Below are 21,132 nucleotides of genomic sequence, written 5' to 3'. Positions count from 1 at the left end.
TGATGGCCATTTACCAGCGACACTTTCCGCGAGTATGCATACAAATATAATGCAAAATGCGCATAGTTGTCTTACACTGCACATCATCTTACGGGTCTGGACATCATGACACTAGTCTGTTACTGGTCTGGACACAATGTCATTGGTCTATCACTGGTCTGGACACCCTGTCACTTTTCTATCACTGGTCTGGATTATGGTTTAGGACAGAACCTCCAGGAGACGCTTTGTTGTGATGCTGTGACTACGTGAACCCAGAATAGACTTCCTCTTCCTCTGAACGGCTGGTTTCGTTTCCAGCAGCGTGGCAGGTGAGTCGTGGACCACGTGACTGTTGGACCTCATATTTGGAGGTTGGAGTAGTATCCGTTATGTTTAGTTCCTTTATTGTTTTATTGTGTAATGTACGCCAAACACTGATACAGTTCGGTGTGCACTAAACGTGTTGTCTGTTAACATCTGAATAAACAAAGCTGGTGTTTCTGGTCTTGAAGGACGATATCAGAGCTGCCAACTTTTCAAAAAACCTTGGAGTGAGATTTGGTCGGGGGTAACCAAAATTACCCCTGACAACGCAGCCACACAAGTTGGTGGCTCAGATTTGAGAGAATTTTATTTAATTGGATGTTGAACCCATGTTGTACCCTGCATTTTGGTGGTTTGTGGGTAGGCCCCAAGCCATTGATAGGGGCGGCTCACTGGAGATTGGTTACATTATGTGACCTGACATAGCTGAAGGTCCATCCCCAGGAAATTTTGGATCAAGTAGATGTGATTTCCTTCATTATAGTGGATTTTTGGGTGGTCTGCTAAAGATGTGCAATACCTGAACTTATTCTGATTCATGTTTGGCATCAGAACTTGTAGGGCCTAGTCTGGAGTTGGACATTAAACCAGAAAACTATTGTTGTGCCTTAATGACTGCCTATGTGTCACAATATAGCCTTATTCATAGACCAGTGTAAGATTTGACCTAGGTAGGTTGATTGATATTTTGACCACAACAATGGTATTAAACAAATTCTGAACTGAAACCTAACCTATGTTGTGAACAATTGTATTCTTAAGAGCACTTAATGATTTATGTTCAGCCAAAAACGACAAGATTAGTTAGGGAGATAAATTATTCTTCATTCAAAGCCTCCCACCATATGGTCCATTAGAAACATAAAAGTGCTTGAAGTGCTTAAACAGTACAACTTTTTCAAGCAATAAAACAGATGAATGCATTACAAAAATAACTAAAAATGAAGTCATCCGTATCAGATGCAGATCAGAAGCTAGTCCTCGTCTATATGATCTGTGGGCACGGTTATACTGGCCTGTGGCCTTCTTGGAGGCCTTGAGGACATCTGAGGGGGGCTCCCATTTGAAACAGGGCTCCAGGTCGGCCATCTTTATGGTCATTATTGAGGACAGGGTGCCATCCAGTGCTAGGCTGTTTCTGGTCTTGGTTTTGTTCAGTCCCACAACTGAAAACACCCTCTCAGCGTCTGCGTTAATGCTAACTTCGGATGCAGGTTCAGTAGCGCTCAACAGCGCCATCTACCGTCGGGTAGTTTGGAAAGGAACGAACGCGTCTCAAAAAAATAAAAATAAAAATATTTTTTTTTTGCCGTGAGAAATTGGATGTGTGGCGTGTGTGCGTGTGTAAACAGGCAAAAGAGTGTGTCACACGGTGAAACCGTGAGAGTTGGCAGCTCTGCGATATTGCCCAAGCGGTCCTGATTATGAAGAGCAGTGTCTCAGATGTTGGGTGTGTTGAAGTCTCACTCCATCTGACCTTTGACTCTGTGGTGTTTCAGACTTCATTGAAAGAATGCCGCTAAAGCGTTCTGACAGCTTAAGTCTTCTCAGGTTGGCGCAGGAACAACGACAACAACATCAGTTGTGTCTGGCATGAATGGTAACGAGTCAACACTCGTCTATAACTAGTCAATACTCTGAGTCTGAAGCTAGGTATCTCTCTAGAGTATTGACTAGTATTGATTAGCTAGCTAATCAGTATTGATTAGCTAGCTAATCAATACTAGTCAATACTCTAGCGCTGGAGTATTGACTGTCTAGCTAGCTAGCTAGCTAGCTAGCTAGCTGTAGCACTGAGCTCCCCGATTCTGGCCTTGATTCGGCTCCGTTCTCCACCCTAGGCGCTATGCTAGCTATTCCCAGGACATGATTCCTCCATGAATTATAGAGCTGTGGGCTGAATGAGGCTCTATGGCTCTCAGGAGGCCTCTTAGTGACTCCATGAGAGTCTTCTTCACACGTCCAGGCCCGATGTTAAACAGCTCCCCCCTGACCACATGTCTGGACACTTTGTAATTCACATGGTTATGTTAGGGCCCCCACTTCATCTTGGCCGCAAAAATGCCAAAACGTTTGAATTCCCAGTGAGTCCATGTGCTGTGTCTCGTTTCTCTCTGCCGTAGTACTCTTGAGCCGCACGTTTAACTATTGAGCCGCCAATTTTCTCTACCCCTGCTCCATACTTTTGTCACGCTTGACGACTTTGTGAAACGTAAGAAATACCTGGAGCTCTGGAGTGGGGCGAGCCTCCTGCATAAAAACTACCTCTCCCATGACCTCCACGACCTCCCCTCCGGACCTGCTTTGCGTTTGTGTTTGAAGGTTGCTGCTGCTGTATCAATAAACAGGCCTCACCTTCTCATCTCAACAAACGCGTCATTCAGAGTGATCGCCTGTCAATCGATCTTCCTATCACAGCTACGTTATCATCCAATAATACCACAACGTTGTTTCCAGAGTCGGTTCTTTAAACCGGTGATGTTGTTTAAATCGTAGATGATAAATGGACTGCATTTATACCGTGCCTTTTCAACCAGTGGCAACTAAAAGCGCTATATTGCCCAACATTCACCCATTCATGCAAACATTCACACACAAGGCGGATTCAACACTCGCAACCTTCCGGTTAGCAGCCAACCCGCTCTACATCCTGAGCTACAAGCCGCCCTTTTAAACCTTACGCCTCCAGTGCTGTGGTGGGTAACAGCTCTGCTGTTAGCAGAGCAGAGGGTGGATCTTTGGACCTGGATGTTGCTGATCACAGCCAGATGCAGACGCTATGAGTGACAGCTCAGTGGTGCTGATGGGCGGACCCCAGATGTTGAGGAGGGTGGAAGCAGGCCAGTGTAGATGACCACAGAGATGGTTCTCAGGTCCTGCTGAACACTCTGGCGCCCGGGGGGGGCCAGGGGCCTAGCACAGCTCCTCACACGCTCACGCTTCCTTACTCTGTCTGCCTCACTGCTACTCATTCTGCTTTACTCTACCTCACTCTGTCACACTCTGTCTCTCACTGCCCCACTCTCTCACTCTGTCAATTCAATTTGGATGCCTCACTCTCTCATTCTTCCTTGCTCTCTATCGTACTCTCTGTCGGTCTCACTGCTACTCATTGTCCTTTACTTTACCTCATCTGTTTCTTCAGATAAAACTAGAGAGAGCGAGAGAGAGAGACGGGCCATAACCTGCCATAACCTGCAGCGGGTCGCTGGAATAAAGTCGCTACCCGCTTCCTGTTTGGTGACGGACAGATTCCACCGGACTGAACCACATCTATGAGGCAGACCTCAGGAAGGGTTTAATAAGAGTTTCCCTCCAGGTGCCAGTCTGCACGCTGTCGCTTTGAAACCTCTCAGACACTTTATTCACAAGTGCCACTGCCCGCCCAGTTTGTGTTCACTGTTAACAGCCAATTCCGCATGATTACAGTCTCCTGCTTCCAGCGACAGAATTGGTCGACACAAATATGCAAAAAGAGGCAAACATAGAAAAACACCCTGTTCACACACATTTGAGCTTCTCTAGAAGCAGACTTTAGATTGGTACCCCTAATAGTCTGAATGGTAAGAATACTGAGAGAGCAACGCAATAGTCTTACTGGGAGCATGGGTCCCCAGTGCCACTTCCCAGTAGTGGTCTGGGAAACCGGTCCCAGAAGTGGTGTAGAACCCCAGTCGTGTTCTGGTGTCCCAGTAGTGGTGTCGGACACCGCACCCCTACTGTCTTCTCTACAGGATGTCCCGCCTCTTGTCTCTGTCATGCTGTACATGGGAGGAGTTCGTTTGTTACCATGGCGAAACCCCGTCCTGCACGTTGTCTAGCGCGACATTCTGAATGTCCCCTCCCCGTCTTTTAGGTCTCCTGTAGAAACCAAATGCCCTGGTAACGGTCGCCAGGGTAACCGTAACCATCCTGCAACAACCTAGCAACTTTATCCCAGCTTATGTCATAGTGATGGTCCCCATAGGGACCGTCACCATAGGGACCGTCACCATTCTGCAGAGCTCCTAGAAAACACGAGCCACGGCACAGGTCTCTGGGAAACTCTTGTAAAAGCGGTATCTCCTCAAGACCAGATATGCAACATTCCTGCTGGTGTTGTTTCTGTCGTTCTCCCCCCATCTCCTCCTCATTCTCTACTCTCTCTATCTGTCTCCGACACTCTGTCTCTCTCTCATCTTATCTGTCTCTCTCTCATCTTATCTGTCTCGCTCTCGCTCTCTCTCGCTCTCCTCGCTCCCATTGTTTAGTGGATCTCTCTTGACAGCATCAAATAAAAATTGCATAAAATGATGTTATGCATGAAGCCTTGTTTACGCCTCTGAGTCTTGTGGTGGACTCTCTGCATAACCAATAATTACTCTCCTAATCTATTATTACTCATAAAGCTCTTGCTTCTTGTATTTTTGTTCTTTATCTCACTGTCTCTGGGCCCCTGGTGTAGTGCGTCTCAGTTTACTTTGTTACTATAGTAACACAGTACTATAGTACTAATATAGTATATTTTATTTTTAGTTTTATTATAGTAGTATTGTGAACTATAGTATTGTGGTACTAGATGTCCTTTCACAAATGCAGCCCTGCCAGTAATACAACGAAGAAGCGGTTATTTTTATTAAATTCTGGCAAATGCGTTCCACCAATTTACCTGCATTAGACGTAATATTACAGGTTCTGGCAAGACCATGTGTAAGTGCACTGCCATAACAATAACGTCACGAGAGTGCACAATGTAGGACATGTTGACTTATTACACTGGGTTGTCAGCCACAGAACCACAATCAAAAGGTCTCAAGGAAATGTTATCTGCGCCGTTCTGTAAAGGTAACATGCAATTGCCAGGAAATGACACCAAACAACTATAATTCCTTTGCCAGTGCAATGAGCTCTATCTTCCAGCCCTGCTTTAATGTAGGATGATGGCTTTTGGCTTGCACTGAAAAGCATGGGTTTTAAAAATGGACTTCCTTTCCCTTCGGTCTTCCATCACCATAACTCTCGCTCCCTTTCTGCCTTGCTCTGTCTTACTCCTCTCTCTCTCTCTCTCTCTCTCTCCTCTCTTCCTCTGCTCTTTGCTGATGTTGCAGTCCTTGCCTTGACCCGTGTGTGTGTGCGCACACACACACAGACACACACACACCCATGCGTAGTGTGGTTTCCGTTTCAATCTCTCTGCTACAGTCTCTAGGTCAGTGTGTGTGTCGGTCAGTTTGGTGTGTGTGTCCGTCAGGTTGGTGTGTGTGTGTCTGTCCCTACCAGTGTGTGTCCCTGCCCGGTCGGCCTCCCACACCGGGCATGCGTGTTGCCGAATGGCAGCTCTGTAAATGGGGTAGTAATACCAGGGCCTGACCTCATCTGATGAACAATATCTGCAATGCATAGATTGCAGATTGTGTTCTCTGGCTCGTGTACGCTGGGGCGAAGGTTTGATTCGGTAAACTGTGGTGTGTTTACAACAATCAATATTGTTTGCTGTGTTTGTGCAGGTTGCCTTTGGCCTTTGATAAGTAAAAACAGCAAAGGGTGGCCCTTAAACCTTTTACGCTGGTGCCCGCAGATCAGGCAGAGTTCCAGTCTGAGGGGGGCGGAGCTTAGCTAGTCCCAGGGTAGACATGTTCATCTACGGACGCCATGGTCTTCTACCGCATAATGACTGTGTGTGTGTGTGTGTGTGTGTGTGTGTGTGTGTGTGTGTGTGTGTGTGTGTGTGTGTGTGTGTGTGTGTGTGTGTGTGTGTGTGTGTGTGTGTGTGTGAGTGAGCTGAGCCTCTCTGTATTTGGAGGAGGTTTTAAAATAGACTGGATGTCCTCACTGTTCATCCCCGTCACCGTCTAACCCTCCCGGGCCTCTGTAGCAACCATGCTAACCCTTAGCAACCAGAACCCCCCCACCCCTGTCTCCAGAACACCGGGTCGGTAAGAGTGACCCCTGCCCGGGTCTGGGCGGGCACAAACCATGCGTATGTCCGGGGGTCACATGACAAACACACTCGACACGGACAGGAGCACACATTGCACAGCCTTGATGTGCCAAACTGATCTTACATCCACGTTGACATTCAGGGCGTTTAGCAAACGCTTTTATCCAAAGCTACTTACAATAAGTCCATTTGGCCGTAGAGAGAGAAATAATGTATCGCTGTGGGTCCAGTAAGGATGTTCATAGAAGCGAGTGCCGTAACACTGGCACCAACCCTGTGGGATACGGGTTAGTTGGATACGAACCCGTATCCAACAGAGACAGTTAGGATAAGATGCTACACGATGCTACTGGTACTGTCAGTGTTTCCTCCAAAAAATGACTTAGTCAGATAACATACGTCCATATACCTGATGGAAGTATTTTTTCTTTCCCTACGAAAGTTTTCTACTTTGTTGATGCATAATAATTGTAAAAAAAAAATTATTACAAAAATAATATGTCTATATATTTTTTTCTAATATATCTATATATTTTCTATACATTGGTGGTCAAGGCGGGGCCCTGTTGTTGTTAAGGCGGCCGTCTTAGCCATACAGTGCTGGGGGAAACACTGACGTGCCAGATCTTGAGCAGTGCACGTGAAACCATTTGAGCTCAGGAAGCGATCTCTCACCGAGAACCTAAACCGTCGCCGTCTCTTCCCTAAACCTGGGCTCATGTGAGCGTCGTTTATCAGCGACAGACAGCCGGCCCCTCCTCCTCACCGGGGACAGGTGAAGCAGATGTCTGTGGGTCCGCGTCCTACGGAGCTGCCTACTGAACACATTAACTCCACGTTGAATGAAGGATGTCTGTGGGTCCGCGTCCTACGGAGCTGCCTACTGAACACATTAACTCCACGTTGAATGAAGGATGTTGAATTCTGCAGAGCGACAAACGGGTGTATGCAGAAACGTAGACGCAGCCAACGTTCCAGTTAATACCGTAAGTGCTGCATGCAGTGTTTGTGCGGTGATCGGGTCTCTGATCGGTTGTGTTATGGTTATAATGTTATGGTGGTACTGTCTGATCATGTTATGGTAGTACTATCTGGTGTTATGGTAGTACTATCTGGTGTTATGGTAGTACTATCTGGTGTTATGGTAGTACTATCTGATGTTATGGTAGTACTATCTGGTGTTATGGTTGTACTGGTGTTGTGGTAGTACTATCTGATGTTATGGTTGTACTATCTGATGTTATGGTAGTTCTATCTGATGTTATGGTAGTACTATCTGATGTTATGGTAGTACTATCTGATGTTATGGTTGTACTATCTGATGTTATGGTAGTTCTGTCTGATGTTATGGTAGTACTATCTGATGTTATGGTAGTACTATCTGATGTTATGGTTGTACTGGTGTTATGGTAGTTCTGTTTGATGTTATGGTAGTACTATCTGATGTTATGGTAGTACTATCTGATGTTATGGTAGTACTGATGTTATGGTAGTACTATCTGATGTTATGGTAGTACTGGTGTTATGGTAGTAATGTCAGATGTTGGCTGTGAGGACCTCCCATCCACATCAACTCCTCCAGGTTTGATTGTATACGGACAAGAAAGAGTCAAAGAATAAGTACGCACTTATTGTATGACGTACGTCGTTGCACATAGAAACAGTACTTTGTGTAGCATCTTATCCTAGCTATCTGTGTTGTGCACGGGGAATGGCTTAACCTAGTGATAGTTAGTGCTTGGCACTTGGGTTGAACATCCTTACTGTACCGACCGCGATGTGTTGTTGTTTCTCTTTCTTCTGACAAACACGCTTATTGTAAATAGCTTTGGATAAAAGCGTCTGTTAAACGCCCTGAATGTAAATGTAATATTAAGAGTCCTGAAGGTAAAATAAATATGGATGAAACAAGCTGATTTGCTCGCTCTATGTATCCTATCTTTATACAACACAACGGTATCCATCTCCATGGAAACGCCCTGGCCCTAATTATGGGACGGAACACGGTTTTGTAATGTCAGCCTCGGAGAATCAAACGCAGCATTAATATTCAAGCTGTGTTTGAGCCTCAGTCCCTGTGACTTGTTTACCCAGTGAGCCAGAGATCCACGTGCACGTGTATATCAGTGTGCACGTGTATATCAGTGTGCATTTGTATATCAGTGTGCACGTGTGTATCAGTGAGTGTGCACGTGTGTATCAGTGTGCAAGTGTATATCAGCATGTACATGTGTATCGTGTGTAATGGTGTGTGTGTGTGTGTGTGTGTGTGTGTGCACGTGTGTACTGTTGTGTATGCGCGCGTGCGCGGCGGTGAGCAGAGCCTCCCGGTGGTGACGCTGCCTCGGTCCACACAGCGCCACGCGGGGAATCGAACCCCCAACCTCGGCCGTGTCGGTCACCGCCCGCACACGCTGACACACCGGTGATGTCACTGCTTTAGGTCGGCTCAATCGTGTGTGTGTGTGTGTGTGTGTGTGTGTGTGTGTGTGTGTGTGTGTGTGTGTGTGTGTGTGTGTGTGTGTGTGTGTGTGTGTGTGTGTGTGTGTGTGTGTGTGTGTGTGTGTGTGTGTGTGTGTGTGTGTGTGTGTGTGTGTGTGTGTGTCGTGGTCACATGCCTTGGGGACAGAGTGCTGTTGTATCCAGGGCAGACCTGGGGGGTGTGGGGGTGGGGTTGTAAACACAGAATTGCTAACACGCAACTTTTGAGTCGTATACAATTCTCTCTTTCTCTCCTTCCCTCTCTCTCTCTCTCTCTCTCTCTCTCTCTCTCTCTCTCTCTCTCTCTCTCTCTCTCTCTCTCTCTCTCTCTCTCTCTCTCTCTCTCTCTCTCTCTCTCTCTCTCTCTCTCTCTCTCTCTCTCTCTCTCTCTCTCTCTCTCTCTCTCTCTCTCTCTCTCTCGCCCTCATCCACTCTGACCTCACCCTCTGACCCACTCACACACAGACCTACTTCAACCTCCATCCCTTTCAGGCGTTGTGTGTGTTTCTCCCTCTCTCAGCTCATCTGTTTCTCTCTCTTTAATTCTGTTTGCATCTCCCTGTCTCCGCCCCTCATACCTGATCCTGTTCTCTCTCTCTCTCTCTCTCTCTCTCTCGCTCGGGTCAGAGGCTAAGCGTCTTGTTACTCTATTTCCTGTCTGTATTTTCAGTCCCTGCTGTACGTTCCCTGACTGACCCAACGTGTTGTATAACTCTGTCACGTCACGTGAGGCTGAGCGCAGCCCACATGCTACACGGATTATATTAAGAACATATTAACTATTAACATGCGTGTGTAGGTGTGGGTCTGGGTGTTTCGTTCGGGCAGCGAGTTCTGCAGTGTAGAAATCATGTGAATTTGATGGGGGTTTCCATATCTTTTGTACTGATTTTCTGCACTGTTGTTCCTGGTTTTCTTGCATTGACCAATCACAAAGGGGAAGTGATCTGTGAGGACATATCCGGACATTTCCAGGCAAAGAACCCTTGTTATTTCTGAACAATCTAAGAGTCCCACACTCACGTTTGACAGTTCCCTCATCGACGCTGAGGAGGCGGGGTTTACGCCTGTCAATCACCTGCCAGCCCTGGCCTTTCTGTTAGCGCAGTGCAGAGTGTTGAAGTCTTCTTAGGTTTTATCGTTTGAGTAATGTCGACCACTGGATGAAGTGGTCGACATTACTCAAAAGTGGTTCTCAAATGGGGTACTCGTACCCCTAGAGGTACTGTAGGGTACTCAGAAAATGTCAAAGAAAAGAAAAAGCCAACAATACTTATTTTTACCCTGAGAAAATTTAAATTCTGAAACTAGACAATAGAAAATCGAGGAGGACAACAAATCTTTTAATGTTGAATGTTTACACTGCCTAATAGAACACACACAAATTATTTATGGTAATTGCATTTATTTGTCTCCCAAAAAAAATCTTTACCGTGTAGGTTGTGCTCTGCTGAAGAAATGTTTTGACAGGGGTACAATAATAGAAAGAGTTTGAGGACCACTGGTCTACAACATGTCCTGGACCGGGTGGGTGTGTCAGGAGGACCCTGGGGGCCCCCGACCCTCGGGCTTGGTACCGGTCACCTGTATTCCCGGACATCAAATAGGGCCTTATGAAATCCGCTATAACGAAAACGTGGACGGAATCACGGAATAGGACAATAAAAACGGAATCAACTGATTTTTTTATTTTATTATTTTATTAAGCAGGAAAGTATTAAAAGTCACAAAGTTACAATTTAAAACGGGCCTGTCTTAGTAAAATAACTGATTTCCAGCAGGTTCCTGTTCTTCAGCACATGCAGTATAACATGCAACAGGGACAAGGCACATCAGACGTCACATTTACAATATGCAGCGGAATGCAGCGGAATTCGCCATTATTTTGGTGAAATTCAGTTTCGAGGGAAAAGGGAAACAACACAGGTGACATTAACGTCAATGAATGTTTACGCCTGTCAATCACCTGCCAGCCCTGGCCTTTCTGTTAGCGCAGTGCAGAGTGTTGAAGTCTTCTTAGGTTTTATCGTTTGAGTAATGCCGACCACTGGATGAAGTGGTCGACATTACTCAAAAGTGGTTCTCAAATGGGGTACTCGTACCCCTAGAGGTACTGTAGGGTACTCAGAAAATGTCAAAGAAAAGAAAAAGCCAACAATACTTATTTTTACCCTGAGAAAATTTAAATTCTGAAACTAGACAATAGAAAATCGAGGAGGACAACAAATCTTTTAATGTTGAATGTTTACACTGCCTAATAGAACACACACAAATTATTTATGGTAATTGCATTTATTTGTCTCCCAAAAAAAATCTTTACCGTGAAGGTTGTGCTCTGCTGAAGAAATGTTTTGACAGGGGTACAATAATAGAAAGAGTTTGAGGACCACTGGTCTACAGCATGTCCTGGACCGGGTGGGTGTGTCAGGAGGACCCTGGGGGCCCCCGACCCTCGGGCTTGGTACCGGTCACCTGTATTCCCGGACATCAAATAGGGCCTTATGAAATCCGCTATAACGAAAACGCGGACGGAATCACGGAATAGGACAATAAAAACGGAATCAACTGATTTTTTTTTAAAATTATTTTATTAAGCAGGAAAGTATTAAAAGTCACAAAGTTACAATTTAAAACGGGCCTGTCTTAGTAAAATTACTGATTTCCAGCAGGTTCCTGTTCTTCAGCACATGCAGTATAACATGCAACAGGGACAAGGCACATCAGACGTCACATTTACAATATGCATCGGAATGCAGCGGAATTCGCCATTATTTTGGTGAAATTCAGTTTCGAGGGAAAAGGGAAACAACACAGGTGACATTAACGTCAATGAATGTTTAGCAGTCACTCGCACAACAATGTTAAAAAAAAAAACACGCAAACAATAGGTCCCGCTCCTAACAAGAAGCCGAAGAAGAAGTTGAAGCGCCCGTAATTCGGTTCTAACCCCAATTTCAGAGCCGAACAGTATCCAAAACACTTCTATCACTCAGGTGTTTTGTAGAATATGTCAACATACTATTGATTGGAAACGCAAAGATACGTGTGATGACCACTTGAAGTCCAAAATCCATATGAAAAACAATGAACGTCGTAGCCTGGGCACGCCCCTTCAAACAACAATTTGAGTTTATAAAAAAAGAGTTTATAAGCACTTTAATATTTATGTCATGTTTTTATTTGAAGCACTAAAAACAGTGCAATGTTGTGATGTTTTAATAAATGTAGTCTTCTATCCGATTAAATTGTATTCGTTCGCACTTATTTGACACTCGTAGTGATGATTTTAAGTGTAAAAACTGAATTAATGAAAATTAAAACGGAAAAAACGGAATTTGGAAAGAAATAAAACCAAAATAAAATCAAAGTCAGCTTTATTGTCAATTCCCAAATATGTACAAGACAAATATAGAAATCGAATTTGCGTTTGTCTCTGTCCCACGGCGCAATAAGTACAAAAGATACAATTAGTTAACATGCATAAAATAAGTAATATTAATATTTCATAATAGTACAAGGTGTGCAAAAAAAAAAACTGTAAAACCAAACGGTATCTGTACAATACAGTTAAAGAAAGTAAATGGTCCATGGTGCTTGGGGGCAAATGAGATCATTGGCGAATCCCCTCAAAGCCCATCCCAGGGCCGCTGAGACCCAACCAAGCCACGTAAAACCCTCCAGGCCCCCCTCGTCACTCTCTGATTGGCAGGAAATCGTCGATGCCTTGGGGAGAGGAGCAGGAAGCAGCCCACTTCCTGTTTGAAGTGGCCCGTGGAACGAGCTTCCTGTTCGCTATGACTTTCACTCTCTGACACCAAGGTGCCAGAGTGGTTGGTTGACATCCTGCCCACCTCACTGTCTAACCCCTACCTGCTCCTTAATGACCTGTCTCTACTGTCTAACCCCTACCTGCTCCTTAATGACCTGTCTCTGTACTGTCCAACCCCTACCTGCTCCTTGATGACCTGTCTCTGTACTGTCTAACCCCTACCTGCTCCTTAATGACCTGTCTCTACTGTCTAACCCCTACCTGCTCCTTAATGACCTGTCTCTCTACTGTCTAACCCCAACCTGCTCCTTTATGACCTGTCTCTGTACTGTCTAACCCCTACCTGCTCCTTAATGACCTGTCTCTACTGTCTAACCCCAACCTGCTCTTTTATGACCTGTCTCTACTGTCTAACCCCTACCTGCTCCTTAATGACCTGTCTCTGTATTGTCTAACCCCTACCTTCTCCTTAATGACCTGTCTCTGTACTGTCTAACCCCTACCGGCTCCTTAATGACCTGTCTCTATACTGGCTAACCCCTACCTGCTCCTTAATGACCTGTCTCTATACTGGCTAACCCCTACCTGCTCCTTAATGACCTGTCTCTGTACTGTCTAACCCCTACCTGCTCCTTAATGACCTGTCTCTGTACTGTCTAACCCCTACCTGCTCCTTAATGACCTGTCTCTGTACTGTCTAACCCCTACCTGCTCCTTAATGACCTGTCTCTATACTGTCTAACCCCTACCTGCTCCTTAATGACCTGTCTCTGTACTGTCTAACCCCTACCTGCTCCTTAATGACCTGTCTCTATACTGGCTAACCCCTACCTGCTCCTTAATGACATGTCTCTATACTGGCTAACCCCTACCTGCTCCCTATTTACCGTTTTCTGTATCCACTGTCGAACACGGTCTCGCGGAGGTGTCTTGTCAGTAACGAGGGCTGAGCTAGCTGGCAGCGGTGGTTCTCTAAGTGAAGGCCGACATACAGCTGGAGCTCCAGGATGAATGCAGGACTGCTTTTATAGAACGCTTCCTAAACAGCGGTCACATAGACCGCCCTACATCAATACTGCCAAACTTTCACCCATTTCCGCACTCATTCACTCACGGACGGCGGTGTCCACCACATATGGCGACAGCCAGCTCGTCAGGAGCAGTCGGGGTGAGGTGTCTGGCTCAGGGACACCTGAACAAGGGGGATCGAACCAGCAACCTTCCGGTTGCCTCCCGGAACATTTCGTCCTCCGTACCGGAGACGTGCCGAAACCACAAGCTCATCGGGCCGAGCCGCTGACAGCAGAGCGACGTTAGTGGACAAACCACCTGTCTGTCAAACGTCAGAGCGACGTTAGTGGACAGACCACCTGTCAGTCAACGCCAGAGCGACGTTAGTGGACAGACCACCTGTCAGTCAAACGCCAGAGCGACGTTAGTGGACAGACCACCTGTCAGTCAAACGCCAGAGCGACGTTAGTGGACAGAGCACCTCTCAGTCAAACACCAGAGCGACGTTAGTGGACAGACCACCTGTCAGTCAACGCCAGAGCGACGTTAGTGGACAGACCACCTGTCAGTCAACGCCAGCGCAGCCCTGTGGCAGAACTACGGGAGATTATTCCAGAAGGAATCACAAACACACTTCTGGGGGAAAAATATATCAAAGCTAGCTCAGGGCTTATGTATTTAGGTCAAGGAAGAATCTCTTCATACTTACCGTCTCCATCGTGTTATGAAGGCCTGCAGATGTCCTCCCTGTCATTTAGAAGAAGCTGAGTCACCTGTCGAGTCACACACGGTAGCAGCTTCCAGGTCAAAGGTCAGGAAACAGCTTTCAGGTCGAAGGTCAGGGAACAGCTTCCAGGTCGAAGTTCAGGAAAGATCTCCCAGGTCAAAGGTCAGGAAACGGCTTCCAGGTCAAAGTTCAGGAAATATCTCCCAGGTCAAAGGTCAGGAAACGGCTTCCAGGTCAAAGGTCAGGAAACGGCTTCCAGGTCAAAGTTCAGGAAACATCTCCCAGGTCAAAGGTCAGGAAACGGCTTCCAGGTCAAAGTTCAGGAAACATCACCCAGGTCAAAGGTCAGGAAACGGCCTCCTGGATAAAGGTCAGGCCTGGTTCCCTCATTCAGATGTCCTCCTTAGATGGCCGTAGAGATAAATAGTATAATGTAAACCGACTTCATTTATACAGCGCTTTTCTAACCAGCGGCCAGTCAACAATGCGCTTTACAATGCACTCATTCACACACCGACGGCGGAGTCGACCCAGGGCGACAGCCAGCTGGTCAGGAGCAGTCAGGGTGAGCCCTCTCACTCAGGGACACCTCGACGCTATGGGAGGAGTCGGGGATCGAACAGGCAACCTTCCGGTTACCAGCCAAACCGCCCTCGCTCCTGGGCCACATGCCACCCCATGTACCGAGTATTATAAATAATATGGTAGTAGTTCTAACCACACGGCAGGTGGCCGGGTCTCGCTCTCTGTTTCTGGGGTATCTTTAATAAAGAGGAACCGGGCGACTGTCTTCTGATGAGACGGAGATGAGGAAGTGTGGGGGGGGGGGGGAGAGTGTGAGCCATCACATTTCAACAATACAGAGCTTCTTCTATCTGGGCTTTAAATCCTATTTTTATGCACACAAAAAAACACACACACACACATGATTACTCCCCCACTCACACCCTCAGCGACACACACACACACACACACACACACACACACACACACACATGCATACTCACTCACTCCCTGAGTGATACACGATACACACTCACTAAGTCACGCACGCGCGGGCGCTGCGTGTCTCTCTCGGCGAGTTCGTTGGGCTGCTCGGCCTCTCTGGCTCGTGATTGGTGCGTTGGCCAGGTTCTGGGCAGTGATTGGACGGCGCCCACTCTGCGCTGGGATTGGTGCGCTGGTGACAGTGTCTGAGTCACTGTTCCCTAATCCCAGTAGCCTTGTGTGGGAGCCCAGCGCTAGGCTAGTATGTTGAGCTAACCAGGTCACAGGTCTGCGTGTCATGGCCCTGGTCTGCTGCTCTCTCCACATGGAAGGCTTCTCTGGCATGGATACGATGGATTAAAATAAGAAATAAAAACAGACGGGACGGGAACATATTATTTTAGATACATCTCACTATCTCTGACTTGATGACTGTTTGGTTTAACCTTTGTATGAATAAATATTCCTCCATGTGCATCCTGAATTGCATTTCCTTTTACATAACTTTTTTCATTAAATGTTTGCTCTCACTTCTCTCTCCGTCTCTGTTTTTATGTATTCTTGTATTCAGTTTAGATGAGGAAGCATTTTGTTTGGAGAACAGTGGCCATGTTTTAATATATTACCTCTCTCTCTCTCTCTCTCTCTCTCTCTCCCCCCCTCCCCCTCCCTCCCCCCCCCCCCTCTCTGTAGGGGCGGTGAGGGGGGAGATCCGGGGGGCGTCATGGCGGAGGAGAAGTGTCCCCAGTTGGTCGACTACTTTGTGGTGGCGGGTCTGGACCCGGCGGGCTCCTGGAGGCCCCTGGACGAGGGCCTCCAGGAGGGCCGCGCCTCCTCCTCCGGGGCGGGGGGCCGGGCGGTGGACCCCGTGACGGACCTGGCGGTGATCGCCCGCGGCCTGGGGGAGGAGGTGCCCGAGGGGTTCACCTGCATCGAGCGGACCCCCGGGGGCCACCCCGCCGAGCTCAGCTCCGGGCTCCTCAACAACCCCCACCTGTACCTGTGCTACCGGAGGGGCCACGCCAAGCCCCCCATCCTGGACCTGGGGTACACACACACACACACACACACACACACACACACACACACACACACACACACACACACACACACACACACACACACACACACACACTCCAAGCCCCCCATCCTGGACCTGGGGTACACACACACACACACACACACACACACACACACACACACACACACACACACACACAAACATAGAGACACACACACGCATGCATACCCAAACACACACACACACACACACACTTACTCTCACACACGTGTATGTTATACGTAGTGGCTACTGGGATGACTGTGTGTATGTGTTGGCTGTGTGTTAGCTCTGCGTGCCTCTGAGCCGGGCTGGATGTAGGTCTGCTGCGTTACATAATTCAGACGCTGACGTTACGTAACAGAGCCTCAACATGCTACAGCCAGGAGCTCTGCTATATATAGACATCATGGTCTGTGTGTGACATCATCCAGCACGCCCTCATCATTCACTGTGACGGTCACACTCACTGAGGGACTCCTCCAGGAGGGATTGACAGGTGTCACTAGGAATGATTGATAGGTGCCCTGACAGTGATTGATGGTTGTAAACCAAGCCTCCCCAGGGGGCTCTCACAGGGGTAGGTGGGACTGGTGGAGTGATTGACAGCTACTGGTGGAGTGATTGACAGCTACTGGTGGAGTGATTGACAGCTACTGGAGGAGTGATTGACAGTTACTGGTAGAATGAATGACAGCTACTGGTGGAGTGATTGACAGCTACTGGTGGAGTGATTGACAGCTACTGGTGGAGTGATTGACAGCTACTGGTAGAGTGATTGACAGCTACTGGTAGAGTGATTGACAGCTACTGGTAGAATGATTGACAGCTACTGGTGGAGTGATTGACAGGCCCTGTGCCCCCAGGGAGCTGTACAGTGATGGGCGGGCCTTAAGGAGTGATTGACAGGCCCTGTGCCCCCTCAGGGAGCTGTACAGTGATGGGCGGGCCTTAAGGAGTGATTGACAGGCCCTGTGCCCCCTCAGGGAGCTGTACAGTGGTGGGCGGGCCTTAAGGAGTGATTGACAGGCCCTGTGCCCCCCCCCCCCACCCCAGGGTGCTGTACGAGGGGAAGGAGGTGCTGAAGCAGGGCTGGTACGTGGTGGAGACCACCCCCTACAGCCGCTCGGCCTCGCTGAGCAGCGGGGGGGGCCCGGCGGCCCACCGGGTGTTCCTGACGTACCGGCGGGCGCTGGACTCCCAGGGCCTGCACACGCTGGGGGTCACCGACGTGTCGCTGCTGCTGCCCAGCCGAGGGGAGACGGCCCCCCACGCCTTCTGCAGGGTGGACAAGAACCTCAACACCGGCATGGTGGGACACACACACACACACACACACACACACACACCTTCTGCAGGGTGGACAAGAACCTCAACACCGGCATGGTGGGACACACACACACACACACACACACACACACACACACACACTATACACACACACACACACACTATACACACACACACCTTCTGCAGGGTGGACAAGAACCTCAACACCGGCATGGTGAGACACACACACACACACACACACTATACACACACACACACACACTATACACACACACACACTATATACACACACACAAGAACACACATGTAGACAAAGACATTCCATTTAAATTCTTGTATACATGTGTGAACACGGTCCCTATCTGAGGAGACTCTGTATCTCCATGACAACTCCATTATCTCTCCATCTTGCTGTTCTTGCGTGTCTTTGCAATCATCTTTTCCATTATCTTCTGTTATTATCTACTTCTTGGTTGAAACATTGTTTCCCTCCAACTGACTCTCTCTCTCTCTCTCTCTCTCTCTCTCTCTCTCTCTCTCTCTCTCTCTCTCTCTCTCTCTCTCTCTCTCTCTCTCTCTCTCTCTCTCTCTCTCTCTCTCTCTCTCTCTCTCTCTCTATCTCTATCCATCCGTCACATGGTAAAATCATTCTTACCCTTAAACATATACGTGTGGTGAAGCAGTAGAAGTTGTCGTAGCATAGCATTATACGTAGCATAGCAAAGCTTCACCTAGCCTTCACGTAGCCTCACCCCATAGAGATGTGTTTCTAGAAGAGCTCTCTAAACGCCCCACTCCCAGTAATGTCCCAGTCATCCCAGTAACCACAACACCACCATTTATATTCCCAGCCTCATGTTAGCGTGGTTCTGATGTTTGTGATGCCCCCCACAGTTCGGACCGGCCATGTACCTGTGCTACAAGAGAGCCGTGGCTAAAGCTAATGCTCTGGTGTATGAAGCAGGTGAGCGCCGCCATCCCATAATATTACTGATACTATTGAGCAGTATTCATCCTCTGTGTATACGTCTATATCAGCAGGTATCTGTGTTGGTTTACATACAGGACACACAACTCCTGGGCCTGGCCTCCGAGCCTGTAGGGGGCGACGATGTAATGGGCCTGGGCCTGGCCTCCGAGCCTGTAGGGGGCGACGATGTAATGGGCCTGGGCCTGGCCTCCGAGCCTGTAGGGGGCGACGATGTAATGGGAAAGAAGATGTGATATTGGCTTTAGTTGTGTATATTATTATGTTAACTAGTGGGTATATTTCTATATCCTATTGATCAGCCACTACCCCGAGGAAGACCTTTGTATTTTGTTCCCTTTGTATTTCCTTTGTATTTATATGTAGTTATGCGTTGCTATATGTCTGTTTGTATGTATTTATGTTATGAATGTTTATGTTATGTTTATGTTCTTCTAGGTCTGATCAGCCGTTACCCGGAGGAGGACCTGGAGTCGTTCCCGCTGCCCGAGTCGGTGCCGGTGTTCTGTCTGCCGATGGGCGGGACCATCGAGAGCTGGCCAATCAACACCAAGTACCAGCTGCCCGTGTTCTCCACCTTCGTCCTGACGTCAGCGTCAGGGGACAAGGTGAGCTGATGGCACACGCACGCACGCAAACGCACACACAGACACACACACACACACACACACACACACACACACACACACACACACACACACACACACACACACACACACACACACACAGCAACACGCATACATAGACGCACACAGCAACACACAGATAATTGATCTCCTACCCCCCACCACCTTGTGTTTGTATCTGGGTATGACCCTGACGATCCCCCACCCCCCCCTCAGGTGTACGGCGCGGCCATCCAGTTCTACGAGGCGTTCCCGCGGGCCGTGCTGTCGGAGGCCCAGTGCCTCGCCCTGGGGCTGCTGAGTGTGGTGGACCGCCGGCCCATCACCAACCGCAGCCTGCACGTCAAGAAGAGCGTGTGCGTGCTCTCCCACTGGCCCTTCTTCAGCGTCTTCCAGAAGTTCCTCACCTTCATCTACCGCTACTCCATCTCCGGGCCCCACGTGCTGCCGCTGGAGAAGTCAGTCTGCTACCCCCCCCGCCCTCCTGGGGACCCCTGTGTACCCCCTGTACAGATACACATCTGTACCATGAACCCCCGCGACCCATCCTCTACCATCAGTACCCCATGATCACATGGTAACCCCTCTTTCTCTCTCTGTCTCTCTCTCTCTTTCTCTGTCTCTCTCTGTCTCTCTCTGTCTCTCTCTCTCTCGCTCTCTCTCTCGCTCTTTCTCTCTCTCTCTCTCTAGACATATATCCAGCTTCATGCACAACGTTCCGTTTCCGTCGCCACAGCGACCGCGCATCTTGGTTCAGGTGAGACACACTGACACACACACACACTAGTGTACCAGGCCTATGGTTCTCAATCTGTGGCTCGGGAGCCATTGGTGGCTCCCAGCCGCGGCCCAACTAGGTCACTATCAACATACTTATGAAAACACATGCCTTCATGGTATGTTTGAAGTCGGATGCGTAGCGTTGGTGAAATATGTACAGTATGAGTGTAAGTCTAAGATCCATTTAGTTATTTCTCTGACATGGTGATGAGAATATGTTGTTTATTATACTGCACATAATTAGGAGGGGACTTTTGGAGCGCTGTGTGATGCGTGCAGTGTTTGATTCACCAATAATAACCTTTATTTAGGACGTGTGAGGGTAGCATTTTGTGTGAGGTAGAATTTTGTGACTCAGCGATTTACCGCTGTTTTATTATGAATACGTTGTATTGTTTACATGTGTAACCAGGGCAACCAAACGGTAGCCGACGGCGGCCCTTTAACTCGCAACAGGAAACGTTGACTTGGGTAAAAACGGACCAATGAAATCACTCACTTCCAGATTCTTTCCAATCAGCTTTAACCACAATGAGCAGGAAGTGATTTAATGGGTAGACAGGTTCTTCTTCTGCGATTTACTCTACCTCACCCTGTCCCTTAAGTGATCAAAATAATCCACTATAAACCTGGGTGTTAACTCATTTTCTATCCTGAACAGAATCAGTTTAATCATCCTAATTTAATAATTTGTTAAAATAGTTTGTTAACTGAATATTGATTTCTCTCTCTCTCTCTCTCTCTCTCTCTCTCTCTCTCTCTCTGTGTCTCTCTCTCTGTGTCTCTCTCTCTCTCTCTCTCTGTGTCTCTCTCTCTCTCTCTCTCTCTCTCTCTCTCTCTCTCTCTCTCTCTCTCTCTCTCTCTCTCTCTCGCCCCCCCCCAGCTCTCTCCGTATGATAACCTCCTGCTGTGTCAGCCCGTCTCCACCCCCCTCCCCCTCAGGTGAGAGAGACGTCCTCCTCAGTTTTAGTCAGCAGCCTGACCACATCCATGTGCGACCAGAGACTTAGCCAGTAGCGTGTCACATGTGTGTGTGCGTTGCAGAGTGTGTGTGTGTCGTGCGGTCTTGTGTTGCGTGTGCTCAGGGTGCATGTCACCTCACTGCGTCTGTGCGCGCTCTGGGACTGCATGAAACACAACATGAACACGAGTTCAGTACAATACTTGGAGTAAATGTAGAAGATGTC

At 48.0% G+C, this 21,132-nt stretch overlaps 1 protein-coding gene across 1 annotated transcript in view; it reads left to right on the top strand.

Annotated features, from left to right (window-relative positions):
- The first annotated feature begins 6,204 nt into the window (after positions 1 to 6,204).
- The window catches only part of LOC130384079 (DENN domain-containing protein 4B-like), a 33,947-nt gene continuing 19,019 nt past the window's right edge, over positions 6,205 to 21,132 (top strand). Inside the window, exons 1-8 of the mRNA XM_056592090.1 lie at positions 6,205 to 7,212; positions 15,895 to 16,248; positions 17,318 to 17,573; positions 18,446 to 18,515; positions 18,978 to 19,147; positions 19,382 to 19,623; positions 19,856 to 19,922; positions 20,829 to 20,887. Of these exons, the coding sequence (XP_056448065.1) occupies positions 15,926 to 16,248; positions 17,318 to 17,573; positions 18,446 to 18,515; positions 18,978 to 19,147; positions 19,382 to 19,623; positions 19,856 to 19,922; positions 20,829 to 20,887 (1,187 nt within the window). The 5' untranslated portion in view covers positions 6,205 to 7,212; positions 15,895 to 15,925. The remainder of the gene's footprint in view (positions 7,213 to 15,894; positions 16,249 to 17,317; positions 17,574 to 18,445; positions 18,516 to 18,977; positions 19,148 to 19,381; positions 19,624 to 19,855; positions 19,923 to 20,828; positions 20,888 to 21,132) is intronic.

Source organism: Gadus chalcogrammus, chromosome 6 (genome assembly GCF_026213295.1).
Source record: "Gadus chalcogrammus isolate NIFS_2021 chromosome 6, NIFS_Gcha_1.0, whole genome shotgun sequence".
Lineage (NCBI taxonomy): Eukaryota > Metazoa > Chordata > Actinopteri > Gadiformes > Gadidae > Gadus > Gadus chalcogrammus.
This window is presented reverse-complemented; position numbering and strand designations above follow the sequence as displayed.